Here is a 24,830-nt window from a genome sequence, read left to right as displayed (position 1 = left end):
TTTACCAGGTATTGTACACTTTCCATGCAGTTTTTAATTTTATTCTTAATACAACTATATGAAGTAGGTTCTGTGTTATCCCAGTTTGATGAATAAGGAAAGTGAGTAGAGAGTCTGGGTAACTATTCCAAAAATCACAAAGGTTAGAGACCCAGGGTCTCTGATTCCAAAGCGTCCAGGTGCCTAAATTTCTTCTTCCAAAGAAGATGACATGGACTCTTAGAAATTTAGTAGCTACTAAGTAACTTTTAGGCAATATTGGAAATGAATTACACAAATGTGAATATTCAAGCAAGGACTAAAGTTTGGGTCCTAAGACATGCTTAATTTTTAAATAATTTCTACTCACGATATTTAATGAATACACATTCTGTGGAATAGCCAAAAATACTGATTTCTGATGACCTAAGAGAGTGGAGTGATGCAATTTCCATGGAGATTGTAATCTAAACAAACAGTTTGCCAACATAATATAGTTTTGAGAAATTTTTATTGAATTGATGTTAATCAGAGAGATGGGAGGAACTAGGAAGAAAAAGGACACACACAAGACAGTCTTGTTGCTGGTCCTTACCCAGAAGAACCATGCAGATGTCAGCTGGTAATGAAACAGTGATTCTAACACTGCTCTCTGTCCTTCCACAATCCAAGTAAGGCAGACTAGCATATTTATCCTGATTAGCCTTTCTCTCAAGAGAGAGAATAGGATTTTGAGTGAGTGGAAGCAGACAGTGTGAGCACAGGTGAAGATTTCGGCACCAATCCTGAAATTGCATAGCAGCTCCCTTTTGCTTATCAGCCTCAATAGGTGATGCTGGGACAACCTGAGAGAGAGAAAAGAAAGTGTTCATTAATGTTGAGCTGCCTAGTTTCTGAATTTTAGAAGATAATAAGCATTAAACTTCTATGTCGGTAGTACATTTTAGAAATATTTAGAACATATTTAGAAATAATGTTCCTCTGTTGACAGTTCAAAATTAAAACTTAAGAAAATTTTTTCAATGTTTATTACCAAATATAAATTAAAAACAAAATAATTGTATTTGTATAGCACTTTAGAGGTTGGAAGGTGATTTTGCTGTTACCTTTAATCACCATATTATGGGAAATGAGCATTAAATGTGAATTTTAAATAAGGCAAGGCATGAAAAATGTATGAGTGATTGAAATCAAAGTAGCTAAGTAAAGTTGCAGAGTTATCAAAATGTTAACCACAGTTCTGGTTGGAGTGAATTTAAATTATTCTAATTCAATTTGTCATACCATCTGTTAGGAATTTGATAAGGAGAATAAACCCATTAAACTCTGAGCTTTGGATTTATCGTTTTAACAAGGGGACAGTGTCTGTTCTTTACAAATAATGTTAAATTAATGTTGTTATCTATTTCTGGTAGCTCTTTGCTGTTACTGACTGAGTTGTACAATAGTAAGGCAAAACAATGATTTGTGTGTACCCATAAATCTAAATCTCAAAATGAAAGCTCTATGGTTGATTTCACCATAATTTTAAACATATTCCTTCAATAAATACTAATCGAGCAACTACTGAGTGTCAGAAATTTTCTAGTAGCTAGAGATAATGGAGTTAGCAAAAATAAACAAATCCCCACCATCATTAGGCTTGCATGAGAGGAGGAAAAAGACAACAGAATAAGTAAATTATATAGCATATTGGAATTAATACAGGATTATTTGCCACTATGAAGTATAATAGACACTAAAACCACCTTCCAGTTTCTGAAGTGCTATACAGATATACTTAATGACATTTTTAATATCTGTCCTAAACTTATGATTACTGGTGGAATAATATCTACCGTGAACTTAATGAATGATAATTGCTGGTCTGTTTTGAAAATTAGAGCCCATACATTGAGGAAATCTGGTTGTGTTATATGGGAGGAGTGTTTCAAGATTAACATGAAATACTCCTTCATTCATACTTTTATACTGATGTCTTCAAATATTAAAGAGGATCTTCAGTATCTGTAAGTATTTTGAACAGTAGAAAATACTTCAAAGTTTTTATATTACTATTTGCTCTGAGGACATTTCTGTTACTTATTATCCTTCATAATTTTGACCATGTTAATTTGGCTGAACAAATTATTTTCCATTTATCGTGATAAATCAACATTTTCATTATTGTATCAGTCCATTCTCACGCTGCTATAAAGAACTACCTGAGACTGGGTAATTTATGAAGAAAGAGGTTTAATTTTCTCACAGCTCTGCAGGCTGTGCAGGAAGCATGGCTGAGGAGGCCGCAGAAAACTTAACAATTATACCAGAAGGTGAAGGAATGTCTTAATGGGCAAAGAAGCAGGAAGAGAGAGAGAAGAAGGTGCTACATAGTTTTAAACAACCAGATCTTGTAAGAACTCACTATCATGAGAACTGCAAGGGGCACATCTGCCCCTGTGATCTAATCACCTCCCACCAAGCCCCTCCTCCAATATCGGGGATTACAGTTTAACCTGAAATTTGGGTGGGGACACAAATCCAAGCCATATCATTCTGTCCCTGGCCCCTCCCAAATCTCATGTCCTTCTCACATTGCAAAATACAATCATCCCTTATCAACAGTCCCTCATAGACTTATCTCATTTTAGCATTAACTCGAAAGTCCATAGTCCAGAGTCTCATCTGAGACAAGGCAAGTCCGTTTTGAGCCTCTAAAAAACAAGTTCTTTACTTCCAAGATACAGTGAGGTACATCACAGACTGAGGTTGAGTGCCTGCGGGTTTTCCAGGCACACAGTGAAAGCTGTCAGTGAATCTAGCGTTCTGAAGTCTGGAGTATGGTGACCCTCTTCCTACAGCTCCACTAGGCAGTGCCACAGTGGGGACTCTCTGGGGGCAGTCAAACCTCACATTTCCCATCTGCACTGCCCTAGTAGAGGTTCTTTATGAGGGCTCCACTGTGCAGCAGATTTCTGCCTGGACATCCAGGCATTTCCATACATCCTCTGAAATCTAGGTAGAGGCTTGCAGGCCTCAACTCTTGCCCTCTACACACCTGCAAAGTTAACACCACGTGGAAGCCGTGGCTTACAGCTTGCACTCTCTGGAGCAGAGGCCTGAGACATATCTGGGGCCTTTTAGCAATGGCTGGAGCTGAAGTGGCTGGGACATGAGCAGTGTCCCAAGGTTGTGCAGGGCAGCAGGGCCCTGGGCCCAGGCCATGAAACCATTCTCTCCTCGTAGGCCTCTGGGCCTGTGATGGGAAGGGATGCAACAAAGGTCTCTGAAATGCCTTCAAGGTGTTTTCCTCATTGTCTTGGCTATTCAGCTCCTCTTTACTTATTCAGATTTCTGCAGCTGGCTTGAATTTCTCTCCAGAAAATGGGCTTTTCTTTTCTACCACATGGTCAGGCTGCAAATTTTCTTTTTTTTTTTTTTTTTTTTTTTGAGACGGAGTCTCGCTCTGTCGCCCAGACTGGAGTGCAGTGGCCGGATCTCAGCTCACTGCAAGCTCCGCCTCCCGGGTTCACGCCATTCTCCTGCCTCAGCCTCCCGAGTAGCTAGGACTACAGGCGCCCGCCACTTCGCCCGGCTATTTTTTTGTATTTTTTAGTAGAGACGGGGTTTCACCATGTTAGCCAGGATGGTCTCGATCTCCTGACCTTGTGATCCGCCCGTCTCGGCCTCCCAAAGTGCTGGGATTACAGGCGTGAGCCACCGCGCCCGGCCTAGGCTGCAAATTTTCCAAACTTTTAAACTCTATTTCCCTTTTAAATATAAGTTCCAGTTTCAGATCATCTCTTTGTTCACATATATGCCTGCACACTGTTATAAGCAGCCAGGCCACATCTTGAACACTTTACTACTTAGATATTTCTTCCACCAGATAGCCTAAATCATCACTCTCAAGTTCAAAGTTCCACAGGTCCCTAGACCAGGGGTACAGTGCCACCAGTCTCTTTGGTAAAGCGTAGCAAGAGTGACCTTTACTGCAATAAATGTATCATCTCCATCTGAGACCGCCTACTCCCGGACTTCATTGTCCATATCACTGTCAGCATTTTGGGCACAACAATTTAACAAGTGTCTAGGAAGTTCCAAACTTTCCCTTACCTCCCTGTCTTCTTCTGAGCTCTCCAAACTGTTCCAGCCTCTGCACATTATCCAGTTTCAAAGTCGCTTCCACATTTTCAGGTATCTTTACAGCAGTGCCCCATTCCCAGTACCAATTTTCTGTAATGGTTCTTGCATTGCTATAAAGAACTACCTGAGACTGGATCACGGTTCCACAGGCTGTATAGGAAGCATAGCTGGGGAGGCCTTAGAAAACTTTCAATCATGACAGAAGGTGAAGGGGAAGCAGGCACATCTTACATGACTGGAGAAGAAGGAAGAGAGAAGACGGAGGTATTACACACTTTTGAACAACCAGATTATGTGAGATTCACTATCGTGAGAACAGCAAGGGGGAAGTTTGCTCCCATGATCCAGTCACCTCCTACCAGCACCCTCCTTCAACACTGCGCATTACAATTTGACATGATATTTGGGTAGGAACACAAATCGAAACCATATCAATTTTATTTCTACTACACAGTAGAATAAATGCAGTATAGATAAAATATAATTCCTGCATATTAGGAAGTTCTCCAGAAAAGTCAGTTTTAGATTACCAGGTTATATATTAACAAAATGTATTGGATAAATATCAGTCATAGATACTCTGGGAAATCTCAATTCTCAATTGAGAGTGAATATGGAACAATTTAATTTCTTTCACACTTCTTATGTCTTCTGTCTTTTCTACCTCCTACTCTTTTTTTTTTTTTTTTTTTTTGAGATGGAGCCTCACTCTGTTGCCCAGACTGGAGTGCAGTGGCAGGATCTTGGCTCACTGCAACCTCTGCCTCCCAGGTTCAAGTGATTCTCCTGCCTCAGCCTCCCGAGTAGCTGGGATTACAGGTACCTGCCACCGTGCCCACTAATTTTTGTATTTTTAGTAGAGATGGGGTTTCACCATGTTGGCCAGGCTGATCTCAAACTCCAGACCTCAGGGTGATCCACCCGCCTTGGCCTCCCAAAGTGTTGGGATTACAGACGTGAGCCACTGCACCCAGCCTCCCACTCTTAATGCATCTATTTGCCCTCTCCTCTGTTTTACTAACTCATCAGCTTGGCATCCTACAGTTATTTTCTGTGTACCTGGCAGATTAGCCAAAAGAATGGTTAGCTAGCATATCAGAAGTGTTCATGTCTCCCATTTTAAAAGAAAAAGTCAACGGAAAAAAACCTTTTCCCTTTTTTCCTTAAGCTATAATTCTTTAAACAGCAATTCATTTAGGGTCTCTTATTTCTCCTCCCAGCTTTTCTTCAGTGCCCTCTAATTTGCCACCGTCTTGCTCTCACCAGCGATCACCTAGCTATCTAGGCAATAAACAGTTGGTGTTAGTGGAGTTTTCAAACTCTGACATTTACCTGTTTGTTGAAATACTCAACTCCCTCAATCCTGGCTTCTTATTTTAGTTGCATTTATTACCACAGCTTCAACTATACCTCTGTAAGCTGGTAAAGTTAAGCTGGAACTCTACAAACTTATATTGTGAGGCCAAATCTTTATTCTGAGCACCAGACTCCTATATCCTACCTGCTAGGCCTCTCCATGTAGATATTCTTCAGATGTCGAGCCGAAGTTTCTTGAGCTAAAGTAATCTCCTTCCATATACACATGCATTTTATGTATTTCCTTTATCATTGGCTCACATGGAACCTCAGGCCCATCCTCCCAGAGATTCTGATTCACTAGAGGTCCAGTGTTGAGACTAGGAATTTGAATTTTAACAAGAATTCCGGCTGACTCTTAACGCTGGTGATCGAAGGACCAGGTTCTTCAGGAAGAGTTCTGTACCAGGGGGCGCTCTGCAGGTACAGTGATGAGTTGTGGCTCATATCTAGCCTGAGGTCTGCTTTTCAAGCTGTGTGCCCTGTCAGGGACAGTTTTCCAGTTCGCAAAGGCAAGTTGCTGGGCTAGCAACAGTTCTGTCAACCCTCAGCACTTCTGTCCTACCCACCCTCTCCGTGTAGTCTGTCTCTGAATCCTATTGATTCTCTCCAATCTGTTCCCTTCTTGTCATTCTCTCTGCCACACCTTAGTCCAAGCCATTGTTTCTTCTTACCTATATTACCTCACAAACCACTTAATTGGTTTCATAGGCTTGATCCTCTCCCCCATCCCTACTCCACACTTCCAACACTTCTCATTCAGTACCACCATAAAGATTTTTAAAGTACAAATCTGATCATGCCATTTCATGTACATGAAACTCTTAAATCATTTTCTGCCATTTTCTGCAGATTATTAACTCCCTAACATGGCATGTAATTCTTCTCATGACCAAGAACCTGCTTAACTGACCACCTTCATCTTTCATTACCCGCCAGAGGCACTTTACAGCCAGTCATGCTCTCATTCCTTCAGTGTCTCCCTTTCTTTCTGTCTCACTTCTATGCCTTTGCTTATCTAGTGCCCTCTGTCTTAAACGTCATATACTTTTCTTCCTCCTTGTTTACAGCTGCCTATCTTTTGGAGTACCTGTATTAAATGAGAGGTGATAATAAATAACATCATTGCCTGTGTCACAGGGGTGCTGCAAGGATGAGAAAAAATGATGAATATAGAAACCCTGTATAAATACAGGTAAACATAGTATGTGATGCAAATGTTACTGTTAATTTAAGTAGAAATGTAGAAGAGTTTTGTTTTCATCTTATCTGAAAAGATGAAATGCCGTATTGAGGGTATTGCTGTGATTGGTTTGTATGCCGAACAGCTTCTTCATTAACAGAATAGTTGAGTGTTCTGTATACATTGAGGAGGTTTAAATTTGTCCTCAGTTAACCTTTCAGTGATGTGATTTTCAGTAGGTTTTTCTGCTCTAGCTTTCCTTATTTCCTCGTATGGTAGGTGCCCAGCAAATCTGTTCAATTCAGTGGTAAGGATTTTATTCAGTTATCAACATATTTCTTCCACTCCCTTTGTAGTCTTTGGCTCTCCAGCAAGGGTTGCCAGCTAGAACGACTGGTTGTGATCTCACTTTTATGGGGAGGAGGGCTGCTTTCATTTGAGTGTTACTTTCTTTGCTAGATACATTATTAAGAGGATTCTTACAACCAAAAAAAAAAAAAATTCAGAATTTTAGGATGTTTTAGGAATGCATATCTTTTACCATTTTAGTGTCTTAATCTTTTTGTTTAACTTAGTTCATTGGAACATACCATACAATACCAAGAACACTGTATTCTTTCTCAAACTAAAAAGCATTTCTTCACAGGCATTTTTTCAGTCATTTAAGTTTTCACTACTTAAAAGGATAAAAGATTTTTTTTTTCTTAAAGTTTTCTTGTTTTATTAAAAAGCAAACTATGCCTAATATAAGAAAACCAAATACAGAAAGCAAAAAGATTATTAATCATAATTCTACCTATTTACTCATACTCTTAATTGGTGTGTTCTAAGTTTTCTGCAATGCAGCATGTGGGGAGGGGCTAGAAATGGTTTTAAAACATTTTTGTGTTTAAACATTTGTTTATAAAAAATGAAATGAGGCTGTATACACCATTCAATAACCAGGTCTTTCATTTAATAGGAACATCTTTTTTCTATTAGCAGGTAAAGTTTTTACCACATCATTTTTTTGCATCCCATTGTACCATAATTTGCTTAACCAGTTTTCATTGATGAATATTTAGCTTGTGTTCAATTTCCAGTGCTAAAATCTTTTTATATATTCATCTTTTTTGCTGGTGATTAAATTCCCATTGCATGTAGCTTAAATTCTCAAAGGTAGACTACAGGTCAAATATATGTCCCAGTTTGCAATTCTATCATTTGTTTGAATGTCTTCCGTTTACTAGTGAATTGATGCCATGAAATCTATTATGTTAAAAACTATGTTACATTATGGAAAAAACTGTATTGTACCTTAGTTCTCCAACCCCTTTGTTTAGATCACAGTTTTTTGGGGTTTTTTGTTTTGTTTTGTTTTGTTTTTTACTCTAGAATTGCTATGATGCACTTAGGACAAATGGTCCCAGTGTTTAAGGACATTAACCCTAACTTGAGATAGAATTCAGGCTCCTAGGTATAAGTCAGTATGTTTAGTACCCAACAACAGCTTCCTATCTTTGTCTCTGTGTATGGTAGCATCATCAAAAGAAACGACTGACCAGGAACAGTAGCTCATGCTTGTAATCCCAGCACCTTGGGAGGCCAAGGTGGGAGGGTCGCTTGAGCTCAGGAGTTCAAGACCAGCCTGGACAACATAGCAAAACCCTATCTCTACTATATATACGAAAAAACTATACAGACAGGGTGGCACATACTTGTGTAGTTCAGGTACTCAGGAGGCTGAGGTGGAAGGATTGCTTGAGCCCTTGAGCCCAGGAGGTTGAGGCTACAGTAAGCTGTGATCGTGCCACTGCACTCCAGCCTGGGCAACAGAGCAAGACTTGTCTCAAAAAAAAAAAAAAAAAATGAAAGAAAAGAAAAAGAAATGCTTGTAGGTATGTGATTAAAATATAGATTAACTAAAACATATATTGTCATAATACTACATATTTTTAGTTCACATTGGTCTGAACTGTAATTTTTTATTTCTATTTTAGCATTTTGCAATATGATTAATCAATTACTGCATTTTCTATTTTTAGCTTTCGTCTTATCAAATGGTTGGTGAGTTGTAGTGATCGTTTCTCAACTCAGCCTTAATTTTTACCATTTACTACCTTCAGTAGTAATTGAATTATAAATGCCTCAAATTCACTAGCTAGTATGTTTCCATTAGATGCTGTTATAAATCATTTATTTAAGGAATAATTAGCTAGAATTTCAGAAACACTGATTCAAATATATGCAAAGAAGTTGAGTTGCAAAACTTATGTTTGATAAATAGTTACCGATGAGCTTTTCATTTTACCTTTCTTGTTTGTAAGAAAATAGATCACTTTCTCAGAACGTAAGTTGAGCAGGTGGCAGTTCAGGAGATGAAGGGCAAAGAGACAGAGTTATCACATTTCTTGCTTTCAAACCCTAAATTTGCTTTTTCATAGTAGTGTGCCCTCATTCATCTGGTTATTATTATGAAGGCATTTTTAAGGCTATCTTTTGTTTAAGTAGCATCTTTTTAACTTTGTCTATCATTAGGAAACTTCGTTGTGTTTTTGTTTTGCTGTAAGTTAGTGTCTTCATATGCCCCATATAAATGGATATTTAAAACTAGTAATTCAATTATAGTTATTTTGAATAGCTTTTTAGGTGTCTTACGACAATTTCTTACACAAAAATTTTTTTAGAATAAATGTCAGTACATTCACTTAAATCCTTTAGGGGAATATGGAACATGTAGAAGGTTACTTGGGTCCATTGGATTATTGGCTTAAAACTTTTTGTAACATAATGATAATTAAACCTTATAGCCCAAATTTCATTTATTTTACCAGAAAAACAAATTTACCTTTCTATATCGTGCTGTGAGTGTAATATCCCATGTTAATTTATCAGTACACTGACTGGGCGTGGTGGCTCAAGCCTGTAATCCCAGCACTTTGGGAGACCGAGGTGGGTGGATCACCTGAGGTCAGAAGTTTGAGACTAGCCTGGCCAACATGGTGAAACCCTGTGTTTACTAAAAATACAAAAATTACCCAGGTGTGGTAGTAGGTGCTTGTAATCCCAGCTACCCGGGAGGCTGAGACAGGTGAATTGCTTGAACCTGGGAGGCAGAGGTTGCAGTGAGCCGAGATTGCACCATTGCACTCCAGCCTGGGTGACAAGAGCAAAATTCCATGTAAAAAAAAAAAATATATATATATATATATATATATCTCAGTATGGTTTTAAAAGAAATGATGATAGCTTCTATCCATGTTCTCTTTCCAGGTACCGTTTTGTTTAGTTACCTGTGGACAATCTGCCTTGTCCAATTCAGTAGCCTTGCCACATTGAATTCATTTAAATTAAAATTAAAACTTGAGTTCTTCAGTCAGACTATCTACATTTCAGATGCTAAAGTATCCTGTAGCCACAAATGGCTACTTATTGCATAGCTCAGTGATACAATGTGTCCATCACCACAGAAAGTTCTGTTGGGCATTGCTGTTAAAAAAACAAGTAGCTACATTAAGGAGTAGAATTGAGTTTGGATTAGTTTTGTGCCTTTTTAGTAATAAACAGTTGTTATGTAGGTGTGTTTCCCCAACTTTCCAACTGTTGGAATGAAAAAGTAGAATTCACTGAGTGAGTTTTTATTTTTGACATGTCATTTGCAATGTATACATCTATCAATCAAAGATCTCAGTTCTGCTCTGGCCTCCTTGGTTGAGGGTGAGGTTTATCATTGTCTCTCTGAACTCTTAGCTCATTGAAATTTTCCCTTACAATTCATTGATTAGATTAAGCTGCGTTGATTAACTGCCTTAATCCTTAGCACACACAGGAACTTTTAAATGGCATGCACATCTCTAAGCTGAAATCTGCCATCTAAAAACCACCTGTTGATAAATCTTTCTTTAGGGCAGTGATTCTCCAAATGTGGGAAAGCAAGTTTCTGAACCATCTGTATATTGGCTTCATGTGGTTGCCAGTATTCCATCTGCTAAGCAGTTACCTTTTATTTGTAAATGGTATGTTGAGTACTTGAATATGGCAGACTCTATTTAGTCGTTTAAGTGGCTCCTGAGTTAGCTAAAGGCATGAGGGCAAGGAAATGAGGTACTCTTTATCACAGTATTTTCTAAGACACCTAGGACAACTGATAAAAAATTCCAAGAGACAGAAGCCTGTTCTTTGTGGGAAGTAGATACTCCAACTATTCATCCTTGCCTTCCAGCTTTCAGTCTAATCCTCTACCTTGGTCACATGACAGAATAGACAAACTGAGCATCCTCCCACTGAGTGGCAGTGCTTGGCAATAGATATAATGGTAATAACTCTTCTTGAATTATGGCTTGGCTACTGCCTGCCCATCAAATGCATAGTAGTCTAATCGAATTGAGCGTGAAACCATCACTGGGGCAAGTAGTATTTACACTGCAGCAATCCAGCCCAGTCTCAGTACAGTACAGGTGACCTGACATGGAATTGGAGCCTGCAGAGTCACAGGTACATGTGCTTTCATTAAGGAAATAATAAGAACTATTTGGAATTAAAGAGTACATACCCAGTTCAGCAGCCAGATCCTGCCAGATCCTCTCATTTTGTTTTTAATTTTTCTCTTAAAAATGTTTGTGGGCTAAACAAAACTTACCTGCAGTATGGATCCAGCTTTCAGTCCATGGGAGTGCCACTTCTACCCACAGGGCTTTTCCTTTATTTTTATCAGGAATGGTTGTCTGCGCCTCAAAAACAAGTAACGTTTTAATCCATTGTCTTTCCTAATAAGACGGAATTTGGCAGCCCTCCCATTTTTACAGTGAACCCTTGCTTAAAGAAGCACAAGATTACTGTTACTTAATATGGAGCAACAACGCATGCATATTCAAGTACCTATACTCCTTTTCTTGGCATCCAAGATAAGATCATCACAAAAAGAAAAACACCTTTAATCTTGGAAAATTATTTAGGCTGGGCAAAATGTGAGCCTCCATAAAAAACTTTTTTTTCTTTTTTTCATGAGACAGGGTCTCCCTCTGTTGGCCAGGCTAGATAGAGTGTAGCGGCACAATCACGGCTCCCCACAACCTCCACCTCTCTGGCCCGAATGATCCTCCCACCTCAACCTCCCAAGTAGCTGGGACTACAGGTGCATGCACCATGCTGGGCTAATTTTTGTATTTTTTTCTAGAGACCAGGTTTCACCATGTTGCCCAGACAGCTCTCGAACTCCTGGTGTCAAGCAGTCCACCTGGCTTGGCCTCCTAAAGTGCTGGGATTATAGGCATGAACCACCACACCTAGCCAAAAAATATTTTGAAGCCATACTGCATGTATTGTTGCACAAATAAGTTTATCATGTTTTAAGGCAATGTGCTTAAAATTTTTTCACAGCATGTTAACAACCAGAAACTTAATGTTTTTGCCTTATTTCAACATTAAGAAAGAACACATAAACCCACCCTTTAGCAAACCCATACTCCCAGTTCCCTAATTCTGCTCTAAGTTTGAGGTAAAAGTTGGCGTGCTTGCTTTCTTAGTGCTTTCCAATCTCCTACGGATGTGGTACTGCATATTACAACTTCACATCCACTGATGGTTGCATTCTATTTGCTCGCCTTCTGGAGCACCAGACTATGTTAAGCCAGTCCTTTGGTTGGGAAATAGAATATGTAATCAAATTGCAAATATAGTCTAATTGACCACAAAAACTGTAAGGGAGTCCGATGACATGATTCAAGAATGTGTGAAGTATAAAGACATTCAGCATCAGTGTAGACAGCTGAGAGACAGTGCTATTTGACAGGACCAGCTGGTGAATCATCAGGAAAAGATTGCCTAGCTTACTCATTACTACCAAGTCATAAATCAGGTCTTCTTCAAGAGGCTAGGGGTAAAAGCAGAGGATCATGGGACATGTGGTAGAACTTTAAGCATTTTGGTATTTGTGGGGTTTTTTTAGTGCCATTTGGAGTATTATCTTTGTTAGGAAAAAAAATTGTTCCTACAATCGGTGAATTAAATAAAATCATTTAATCATTCTTTTAAAAGTGTAACAGTGAACCAAGCACAGTGGCTTATGCCACTCTGATCCCAGGATTACACACCACATGTAATCCCAGCACTTTGCTAGGCTGAGGCAGGTGGATCACCTGAGGTCCGGAGTTTTTGAGACCAGCCTGGCTAACATGGTGAAACTCCATCTCTACTAAAAACACAAAAATTAACTGGGTGGTCCAAGCTACTTGGGGGGCTGGGGCATGATAATTGCTTGAACCCAGGAGGCAGAGGTTGCAGTGAGCTGAAATTGTACCACTGCACTCCAGCCTGGGTGACAAAGATTGAGATTCCGTCTCAAAAAAATTAAAAAATAAGAGTAATGGTGGTAACTAGAGCTAAACATCTAAACATTTGAGTAGTCTTTGCACTTTTAGGATGGATTTAACCAAGTTTTCTTAAAGCAAATTTATTTTAAAGAGGAACTTAAAGGATAGAGGTAGGGATAGCATGCCAGATGGGTTACAGGTAGGGTTTTCAAAGTATAAAATAATAGTATAAAAACTCAGATAAAATGGGAAAAGATAAAAGAAAAATAAAATTATTGAATAGGAATAGCCTCTAACCGGAAGAAACCCATACTTTTTTTTTTTTTTTTAAATACTTTTAAGTTCTGGGATACGTGTGCAGAGCATGCAAGTTTTTTACATAGGTATACACATGTCATGGTGGTTTGCTGCACCCATTAACCCGACACCTACATTAGGTATTTCTCCTAATGCTATCCTACCCCTAGCCCCCCCACACCCCAACAGGCCCCGTTGTGTGATGTTCCCTTCGATGTGTCCATGTGTTCTCATTGTTCAACTCCCAGTATGAGTAAGAACATGCAGTGTTTTGTTTTCTGTTCCTGTGTTAAACATGAACTCATCCTTTTTTATGGCTGCATAGTATTCCACAGTGTATATTAGTCACATTTTCTTTATCCAGTCTGTCATTCATGGTCATTTGGGTTGGTTACATGTCTTTGCTATTGTGAATAGTGCTGCAATAAACATATGTGTGCATGTGTCTTTATAGTAGAATGATTTGTAATCCTTTGGGTATATACCCGGTAATGAGGTTGCTGGGTGAAATGGTATTTCTGGTTCTAGATCCTTGAGGAATCACTACACTGTCTTCCACAGTTAGTCCACAGTGGTTGGACTAATTTACACTCCCACCAACAGTGTAAAAGCATTCCTGTTTCTCCACATCCTCTCCAGCATCCGTTGAGAAATCCATACTTTAAGAAAAATAAATAAGATTAAAACTTTTGGTTGCCAATTAAGGTCTTAGTTCTCTCATAATGACTTTATGATTTTAAAAAGTGACATATGGATATCTTTGAAGTGTCTTAAAGATGTTTTTATAATAGGAAGTCAATTACGTTGGCCTTCAAAATTTTTATTAACAAGCAAATTGGAGTACAATCTTGGTTGAACTGGCTTGGAAATTCTTATAACTCAGCTCCTCAAAAGTATCAGCTGATTGTGTTGCATTTAGATTCATTCCCTTTCAAAAGCTGCTTAGGAAACAAATTAGTGCTCAAAGCTGTTTACGCTTGTAAATGCAGTTAAAATTGAAAAGTCAATTGGGAAACTCACTGAGATCTTTTGATAATAGCAATGGTTGTTTCTGCTATAATAACTTGAACTGATGAGGCAGAAAAAAACAAATCACGCCAAGAGTTTATAAAATGATATGTATATTACTGATGCAAATTAAGTGAGCTACTCACATTGTTTTCTAGATTAAAAAGTAGTTTTTTTCGAGTATATGAAGTAGTCAGTGTATTACGGAAGTTTTTGTTTCCTCTGCTACTGCTGCACAGGATATTTTAAAATATGTTTATAAAACAAATGTTTCGAATTGAACTTTAAAACTCAGTCTTTAACTCAGTTTTTAAATTTCAGTATGACTGATGTAACTGAATAAATTAGAGGTACCTATCTAGATGAATGAGCTACAGTTAACATAAAACCGTCATCTTGTATATTTTCTGTATGTAAATTTCTATTTAAAAAATACATAATCGAGTAGAAATTCATGATTTTCTTTGGAAGATTGAATGATGCCACAGGAATGCCATTTCTGTATCAGTGCCACTGATACGTTCTTTAGACTAATAGCCCATTAGGCTAAATATAGGAGTAACTTCACTGAAAGATGCCTTTAATTACCTGCTGAGCAGCCTGGCAGAACTGCAAATTCTGGTTTCCTTGCTAGGAGGGACCTTGAGTGATAATTGGTTTGTTTTTGGTGTTTTAAAATATATTTTTAATTTTCTTTTATGCATTTAACTACTTTTGAGTACCCACTATGTGCCAGGCATTTTGACACTGAGAATATATGAGTAAGAGATATGGTCTGTATTTTTCACAGAACTTACATTTTGTCAGGAATTACAGGCCAGGAAAGAGGCAATTGTAAAATCTAGTGTGATAAACTAACCCAGATGTTTGGGTTAAACAAGGCTTCTTAGGGGAAATGAGAAACTAAACAGGAGATGATGATGATCATGACCCACATTTGTAGTGGGAGTGGTGCTGGAGTGAAGCAGAAGGATTTCAGATGTTGTAGGTGCTAGATTTTATGTGGGGGGCGGGGGAATCTGTTAAGACAGCAAAACCTATGGGATTGTGGGGAGTGAAGAGCTTTCAAGGAGGACACCCAGGTTTCTTCCTTGAGCAGTTGGTGATGCCAGACTCAGTAAGAGGATTGGCTTTGGAGTTGCATGGGGAGAGAGGAAGAGTAGTTAATGTTCAGTATGGTGAGTTCAAGGAGCCAATAGGTACATCTAAGCAGAAATTATATTACATGAATCATTAAGAAGAAACAGTAGATAAAAAAAACTTTAAAAGTCCATATTATTCTTCAAATAGATATCTATTATAATGACCAGTTGTTGAAGCTCTAGAGTACATCAGAAAATTAGTTATTTAATGTAATTTTTCATCTTGTTTTGGAGTTTCTGTATAAATACTAAAAACCCCACAAAATTTAACAATAAATATTACTTTCCATAGCCTAGTTCACAACTTTTTTTATATGCTAAAGAATTTCATTTCATATAAACTGGAGGAGAAACTTACAAATTACTATATTTACATTCAGCTAAATCATTGCTACATAGAGCTGAGGCAGTGCACTGAGAATGAGACCATTTACTGTTCTGAGGGATTAGCTAACCATCTGTTGGCAACAAGACCTAAAATAGTTTGCAGAGAGTAGGGGAGCTCTTTAATAAATGTTCCAGTTACTAATAGGCAAGCTTCAGGTTCTCTGTGCATACCAGTGTTTCCCAGAAAGCTAAGCATTGGAATCAGAAAGCAGAATGGAACCATTTTTCCTTTGGTGTATAACTTGTGATAACTACTGTTTTTGTCTTATTATCTAAAATGCATAATAATACAACTTTTAATGAAGCAGGGCTTGTGAACTTCCTTTTTATGTCAGTTTACCCATTTTTGAAGATGTATACTTTATTATTAAATAAAGCTTTGAGATTTATAATGTATGTGTTCTAATGTTGCTGGAAATTTGACCTAATCAGATAATAACTGGTAGAAATGTATACATGATCACAATTGCAGTACAAGGAGCAACGTGATAAATAAAATGTGTATTCTATTAAAGTTTCTAGCAATTTCTGAGCTCATTGGAAGAAACAAGGCTCGGATATTTGAGTTTACCTCATGAGAGCCGTTGTCTACATGTGCTTATAATACGAATGTGTTTTGGAGGTGTGTTCTCACAGCTTACAGTAACTGTTGAGGGAACTGATAACCAATTTAACACTTGGTTTTGACAGTCTCATCAGGTCCCACCATTGGCTGATATTATATATTTTTTAAACATTAATATTCACAAGTATGTTAATACTTGATTTCATACCATTAAAGTGCAAATGTGTCATTATCTTTCTTTTAGCCAGACTTTGGAGTTCAAATAATAAAACCACTGTGAGTTCAATTTTCAAAGCAAAGGATGAATTGCAAAATATATTTTTTTCTGATGAATCAGCTAAAACTTTTTTTAAAACTAGCTCCTGAGTGGCTCGCCACTTACTCCATTTAAAAAGCTAAGCAGATTTAAACTGGTTAGTTCTGGCAGAGATAAATTTTCAGGTCCACATTCCTGATTCACCTTCATTATACAAGTAGTGCTGTTTGACTTTAATAATATGGCTTGAACTTATAAATATGTGTGAATATATTCTATATTTTGAAATGTATTAGATATTTGCAAATATATTTTATATTTTTAAAAAACAATTGAGGTAGCATACTTACACTCTACTAAGTTGGGAGATATAAAAAGTAATATTTCTGTTATTTATGATATATTGAATATTTGTGAGTTGAGGAATTACTGGCTATTGGATCTTGGCTATATAGATTGAATCTATTGCTATATGAAAAATGATTGTGTATAATGCATTTCTTCTAGAAAATAAAATTATCTTGATAAGGTTTTAGTAACTATAAAATGGAAATGTGAAAAATGTTAGATGCTTTGATTTTCTTTAAAAATAAATCTAAATATTTTGACTTTTTGACTTTTATTAATTTGTATTTTTCTGGTTCTGGTTTATTTTTCTTCAATAAACATAGCACAATTTAAGAACATTATTTACTGTGTTTTGGGGGGGAGACTTGTTGAGCATTTCTGTTATTGAACCTCATAATATTATAGACACTTTTGCAAGTGTGTACTTCAGGTTTAATGAAGAAAGCACTGTAATGTAAAGGCCAAGAATCTGTAAAGGTAAATTGCTGGGTTCAGTAGTATTTTTTTATATTGTGCAGTAACATCTCTGGACCAAGAGTAAAATTGAATAATTAAGTTTTTAGGTTTTGCTATCCTTAAGAATTTAATATTACTGAATATTGAATTAAATTTAAGCAGAAATTATTAGGCCACATTGTATGTTAATACTAATGTTCTTTAGCATTTTCCCTCTATTTCGCAGACTATCAAGGACTCTGATTTTACTAAGATTTGTATATTCTTAAAGTGACTTACAGAAAACAAAATTTCTCAAGTCTTTTGTTTCTCTTTTTTTTCCATAGGGGTACCAAAGTCTGATCTCTTGCACACCAAATCATTAAGGGGCCATAAAGACTGCTTTGAAAAATATCATTTAATTGCAAACCAGGGTTGTCCTCGATCTAAGCTTTCAAAAAGTACTTACGAAGAAGTTAAAACCATTTTGAGTAAGAAGATAAACTGGATTGTACAGTATGCACAAAATAAGGATCTGGATTCAGATTCGGAATGTTCTAAAAACCCCCAGCAGCATCTGTTTAATTTCAGGCATAAGCCAGAAGAAAAATTACTCCCACAGTTTGACTCCCAAGTACCAAAATATTCTGCAAAATGGATAGATGGAAGTGCAGGTGGCATCTCTAACTGTACACAAAGAATTTTGGAGCAGAGGGAAAATACAGACTTTGGACTTGCTATGTTACAAGATTCAGGTGCCACTTTATGTCATAACAGTGTATTGTGGCCTCATAGTCACAACCAGGCACAGAAAAAAGAAGAGACAATCTCTAGTCCAGAGGCTGATGTCCAGACCCAGCATCCACATTACAGCAGAGAGGAATGTAAGTAAAATGGGGAGAAAAGTAACAGTTGGGTGGTTTGGGATTTTTATACATTTATATAAATGTGTAATGGGTCAAGAATTTTGCTGTGGAAACGTAGATTTGGTAACAGGTTCACCTTAGCAAAAATGAGGCATCTTAAAACTTTTCATTCACTGGAATTCTATCTTCTAAGCATTGAAGTTCAGCAGTTTCCATGTTTGTTTTGCCATATAAAATGATTACACTAAATGGAATCAACAAACTGTGAATTGGAACATCCAGGACTCGTATAGTTTAGAAGTACAGCTTCATCTATTGGCTAATACACATTGTCATGTTGCTGATCCCTACAAGACTGATGTAGGCATGTGTCTTGTTGACTGGTGGTGGCATTTCAAAATCAAAAATCTGACATTTTACTAAAGGCCAAAGGTAATGTGTGCACTTACTGTAAAGTTAGAAAGGGTGATTCATTCTCTCTACATCTATTTCTACAAAAATTTACAGAAGCTGAGGTGATTTTAATTGTCTTGAAATCATGATTTCAGAGCCAGAAGGGACCTCTGATATCTTGTTATACAACTTCTTGATTCTAAATGTGAATTATTTAAGATTGTATATCTAGATAGACAAATTGATGTTTCAAACTGCATATTATAAGCTGTGTAATGCTTAATCAAAATAAGCTTAATGGGTAGTGACTTAACACTTTTTAAAAACTGAAACAGAATAGGAGATACCAGAATTCATTGGACCTCTACTAAGTATTTTTTGGTGAAACTTTTGTTTCATTGGAGGGTGGTGGTGTCCTGGGAGTGATTTAAAAAATATGGTTCTGGCCAGGCACAATGGCTGACACCTATAATCCCAGCACTTTGGGAGGCCAAGGTGCGAGGATCACTGGAGCCCAGGAGTTCAAGACCAGCCTAGACAACATAGCAAGACCCCATCTCTACAAAAAATTTAAAAAATGAGGTGTGGTGGCACACGTCTATGGTTCCAGCTTCTAGGGAGGCTGAGGTGGGAGCAATCACTTGAGCCCAGGAGGTTGAGGCAACAGTGAGCCATTGATCACACCACTGCACTCCCAACGAGGTGACAGAGCGAGACCCTGTCTCAAGACAGAATAAAAATAAAAGTATCTTACCATGGGTTGTGGTCAGGATTTGAAAACGTCTCCTCCACACTTAAGAGCATTAATGGTTGAATGCTGGAGTACTGCTGAATGTTGTGTTGACAGTTAAGTGCAGATTTTAAAAAATAGGATATTGTGTTGGTGATGTAAGCTGCATGTTTTCCTAGGTTGTTGTGGTAATAGTGAATACATTTTCATGTTTCAGTGAATTTGATGACTCTTGGTGAGGTAGAACAACTGAATGCAAAGCTCCTCCAGCAAATCCAGGGTAAGAATCACTCTCACTGCTTTTTTGTGTGTGAAAAATTTTGACATAGAAAATCACCTACGATAAGACACCATTGGCTTTATCTACCTTTAAATTTGGAAATGAGATATTCAAACCTGTTAGAATTTCCAGAGCAGAAAGAATAAGAAACAAACAACTTTCAATTGCAGAGGAAATACATTTTTCTTTTAGTTTCTTTCTTTTTCTTTTTTTTTTTTTTTTTTTTACAGAATCTTGCTTTATCACACTGGTTGGAATGCAGTGGTGATCCTCCCAAGTAGCTGGGTCTTACTGTCATGTGCACCATTACACCCAGCTAATTTTCTATTTTTTATAGGGATGGGGTCTCACCATGTTACGCAGGCTGATCTCGAGATCCTGGGCTCAAACAGCCCTCCTGCCTCAACTTCCCAAAGAGCTGGCATTACAGGTGTGAGCCACTGCACCCGGCCACATTTTTCTTTTCTAAGTGAAAATGGAAACTACAACCTCTTACTAACATTTTATTGACTACCCATGATTGCACCAGGCACTGTGTGGGAGTGCTCCCAAACAGTTCTTTAAGGCATGTGATATTAGTCTTTTTTGTTAAATTATAAACAATTTCAAACATATATAAAAGTAGTGAGACTAGTATAGTGAACCCCTTAAGCCATCTTCACCAACTTCAACTGTTATCAAAGGCATAATAATAATCATCTCTACTTGCATCCATTCCCATTGCATTACCCGTAGCATGGATTATTTTCAGCCAAATCCCAGCTAACACATTGGTTTTTGTCCATAGATTAGGATTTCTTCTAAAAGATAACTTTTTAAAAAACAGTCACAATCTCATTATCACACCATTTAAATTAATAATTCCTTAACATCATCAAGTCTGATGCTAACACTTAACAATTAATGTGCAGATTCCCCAGTTGTCTCCTTTTCAGTTTATTTCCTTTTAGATGAGAAAATTGTACTTCAGAGATGTTAAGTTGCTTACAGAGATCATGCATGCAATCAGTAGCAGATCAAGGATTTAAACTCCAAAGCTTAACCACACAGCCTCTCAGAATAATAAAAATAATCGCAATAATAGTTGTAGAAATTTGAGTGCTTTACAAATAAGATCTCATTTAAGTTTTACAGTAGCCTGGTGAAGTGCTTACTGTCGTTATTAATGTTACACAGGAAAGGAAACTGAAACCAAAAGTTGCTTGCCTGAGGCATGTAAGAGTAGGAACAAGGATTCAAAACTCCTGGTAGTCTGATTCCAGAGCCTCTTAGAGGGGATTCCAGACCTGAATACTAATGGGCACTTCTTGTCCGTAAATCACATTATATACTGATTGAATCTGTTTATAGATTCTAATTGAGAAAAGTGGCTCAGCTACAGTAGCAGCCACCATGTTTGCTGTGCAGCTCTGGAGTCATTGCTATGACTCAAATTCCACTTGATGGAGAAAAGCCAAATTCCACTTGGCTATGTACAGTATACGATGCCTAGGATGATCAGAACTGATATGCTTTGTAGAGAACACAAGTGTTTCCTTGGTATTAAATCAGTTTCATTGTGACACTTTGCCCAATGCATAGATTTCAGTTAGAGTTCTTGAAATATAAATCATAGCACTGGCTTTCTGCATACTACAAATGAAAGGTTTTCAATCTTTTACAGAAGTTTTTGAAGAGTTAACACACCAAGTGCAAGAAAAAGATTCTTTGGCCTCACAGCTCCATGTCCGCCACGTTGCCATCGAACAGCTTCTGAAGAACTATTCTAAGTTACCATGTCTGCAAGTAGGGCGAACAGGAATGAAGTCACACCTACCCATAAACAACTGAACTGAACAGACTTACTTAGTATGCCCTGCCCTTTATTGGTCTCCCAGACATGCAGACTTTGAAGAAGTTTGAAGAAAGTCCTGGTCCATTTTTTTATGGTCATTAAATTTGCCAAACATAAGGCAGTATTAGACATCTTTTTCAAATAAAGCAGATCATTATACTCTAGTCTTCTGGGGCTAATCATTTTGGCTCATTTGGGGACTCTTTTTTCCCATAATTACTAAACAAATTTTATCACATGTGACTACTTAAATACACTGTTAGAGTGTCATTTTATTAAACATTTTAATGTAATTCACCTGTCGAAACAACAGATTAACAAACTCCTTAAACTACTAAAGATAATTTTTAAGAGGGAAATGGAATTCATATCACCTCTTATTTATTATGAGCAATATTTTAATATAAAAATTTTATATGTAAAAATGCTATTTTAGGTACTTGCCATTCTCTTTATAATTGTATATTTGAGTGGTTCTGTATATTTATTTACACTATCATGTGTGAATATGTTCACCCATATTTCAGGTCACTGCATTTTATTCTTTTAATACAGTGTTTTTACAACAGTTACGTTGCTTTCCAAAGATAAATGTATTTTGGATTAGAAATCTATTTAGTTGAGTTGTTTTAATTTCTAATAACTCTTAAAAAGAGGAATTAGTAACTTTTTAAAGCAGTATTCAAGTAAATAAAATACATTATTTTGTTTTCTAACAAAAGCAGTTATTCGGGAAGAAAAGACTAATCTGGCTTCTCTGTCAATTTGTCTCCATGGAAATGAAAGCCTCCTCTGCTTCTTTCATTATTAGCTTCACACCAATGACCGATGCATTAGAATTTGGACAGAGTAAGTCAAGCCTCACTTCCAATTCAAATACAATATCTATCTTCAAATTGAATGTGCTGTGAAATTGTTCTGTCTTTGAAAAGAAAGTGAGGTTATTTTGTGTGCCACAAAGTTTCAAGAATACTTAAACTGTCCAAATTGTATTATCACCATCATTGAACTTAGTGCTCAAAAAAAGCGTTGTGAGGTATTTTTCTAAACTTTATAGAGAAAAACGGGATTACTTGACAGAAGAAAAGCAAAATTCCTAATTAAAAAAATATAAGCCTATATATAGAATGTTCTCATAAGTTGCCTATGATGCTTCCAAAGAGTTTTTATCTAACAGATTGTCCCAAACAGCTAGATAAGTTTTAATAATATATTATAGTAAAAGCTATAACCAATGCAGAATTAAAATGGGCTCTAAATTCTGTTTTTAACTCCTGTTTAGAATGTATATATGAGGTAGATCCTTGCTTGAAAGTATCTACAGAAAAGCCCAGTAACTTGGCAGCTTCATGCATAAAGATGTAAATGACATTTGCCTTAAATTTGGCAGCCTACCCTGGCTTGGGTCAGATTTTATTCTTAAACACAAAAAAAGTATTTAAGCAAACACTTAAATCTAATTGAAAACAACTTTTTGTGATGCTAACGTGTTAAATTGGCCTGAAAGTATTAATTGATATCCATTGATTTTGTTTTGTTTTTCTTTGAAGTATAACATTACTTTTTGAGGGAATTTTTGAAAGATGCTTTTGATTTCTCTCAATTCTTTAAGTCATGCAAAATGAATTTAAAATCCAGGGAGTATGGATGCATTGCCTTAGTTTTGATGAGCTTTAAATTAAATCTGTGCAATATCAAAATATTCAAACTTACAAGTTGGGTAAATACATTTCCTGATTATGCCAGTATCTTAGTGCTTAATTGTTCCCACATTTTCAAATTTGACTTTACTCTTTTCTGGCGTAATTCAGTAAGATGGTTACCAGCCAGTGTGTTTGCGCACATTTGGGTTTGTGTTTAGATGAGTTAGGGACAGTCATAAAAGTTGGGGATATGTTGCATTTGATATCAGTAGTAGCATATTTCCAGAATATGAGCCATAAGTTGCAGTCCTGAATGCTACAGTGTTATCCAAAGAAAGGAGTTTTCTGACAAATACATAGCTTTACTAATGAGTATGGAACAAGTGGATAAGAGTGTGCATGTATTAAGGTCTTAAGTGGGGACTCTGATTTATTGCATTTAGATATTTCTACTTAAGCTCTTCAAAGGAGAGGTGCTCTTAAAAAAAACTTTGTGGTGCTGGTACTCACACTACTTTATATGGATGAGTTCCTAGTGAAAAAAAATTTTTTGAAGTATTTTGCACAGCAGTTTATCCAAATATTTGGTAAACTTATAATTTAGTCCTATGTTTTCTTAATTGAATATGCAATTACTGTGTATGCAAATATAAGTATCAGGTACAGAGTTGAGTTCTAACAAGAGAACATGAAATATCACAAATATTGTTTTCCATACTTGGCTGTTCTCTACTGTTGTTAGTAATTTTTGAGGATGTTTCGAAGCATATCTCATGTACTACTGTTTAAAAAGTGGCAAAACAGACTGCCAGTCATTCATTACTAAATTTTCAGGGCTTATGTGATTAAGGGGAGTGAGATAAGACTAACCGTTTTCATGTTCAGTTTTATAATTTGACAAGTTAAATTGAGTTTTAAAAATCAGAAAAGTGTTTTTGACCACACAGATTCTCTTTAAAGTTTTAAATCAGTTCAGCCTTATAATTAAACTAAAAATCAATTATGTTTACTCTGAGATTATCATCTTATCCTTTGATCCTCATATTAATATCTAAATTAGTCTTTTTTAAAAGGCATACACTTGAGTGTCCGGTAATAGATGATTCAGGCAGCAGAATAGTGTTTTGTTGTGTCGTTTACTATGAATAGTGGTAGAGCAAAGACACGTTCTTAGGTTTTCAAAATACATGTTCATTTTACCACAAAGTGCCCATTTTTATATACATTTAAGGATTATTTTTTCAATGTCAACTTCATGTTAGAAAGTGATTTCAGAAATATAGTCAACATATATAGTCAAATATATCTTGACAGGCATCTTGAGATATGGATTTTCATTTTACCATCTTTTTTGTTTGTTTTTGTTTTGAGACAGTCTCGCTCTGTTGCCCAGGCTGGAGTGCAGTGGCGCAATCTCAGCTCACTGCAAGCTCTGCCTCCTGGGTTCACGCCATTCTTCTGCCTCAGCCTCCCAAGTAACTGGGACTACAGGCGCCCGCCACCACGCCCAGCTAATTTCTTTTTGTATTTTTAGTAGAGATGGGGTTTCACTGTGTTAGCCAGGATGGTCTCGATCTCCTGACCTTGTGATCCGCCCGCCTCGGCCTCCCAAAGTGCTTGGATTACAGGTGTGAGCCCTTGCGCCCAGCCATTTTACCATATTCTTTATGACTGAAAATGGTTTTGTGTTTTATGTTGTTTATGTATTTT

At 37.0% G+C, this 24,830-nt stretch overlaps 1 protein-coding gene across 4 annotated transcripts in view; it reads left to right on the top strand.

Annotated features, from left to right (window-relative positions):
- The window catches only part of C4H21orf91 (chromosome 4 C21orf91 homolog), a 29,911-nt gene extending 8,270 nt beyond the window's left edge, over positions 1-21,641 (top strand). For 2 of the 4 annotated variants that reach the window (XM_009202426.4, XM_009202427.4), the window contains exons 3-5: positions 17,722-18,258; positions 19,581-19,643; positions 21,307-21,641. In XM_009202426.4, coding sequence (XP_009200690.1) covers positions 17,722-18,258; positions 19,581-19,643; positions 21,307-21,473 — 767 coding nt within the window. In that variant the 3' untranslated portion in view covers positions 21,474-21,641. The remainder of the gene's footprint in view (positions 1-17,721; positions 18,259-19,580; positions 19,644-21,306) is intronic. The other 2 variants (XM_009202428.3, XM_009202429.3) reach the window with 1 other exon arrangement.
- The last annotated feature ends 3,189 nt before the right edge of the window (positions 21,642-24,830 follow it).

The sequence above is a fragment of the Papio anubis genome, chromosome 4 (genome assembly GCF_008728515.1).
Source record: "Papio anubis isolate 15944 chromosome 4, Panubis1.0, whole genome shotgun sequence".
Taxonomy (NCBI): Eukaryota; Metazoa; Chordata; class Mammalia; order Primates; family Cercopithecidae; genus Papio; species Papio anubis.
Note: the sequence above shows the minus strand (reverse complement) of the source record. Positions and strands in the feature narration are given on the sequence as shown.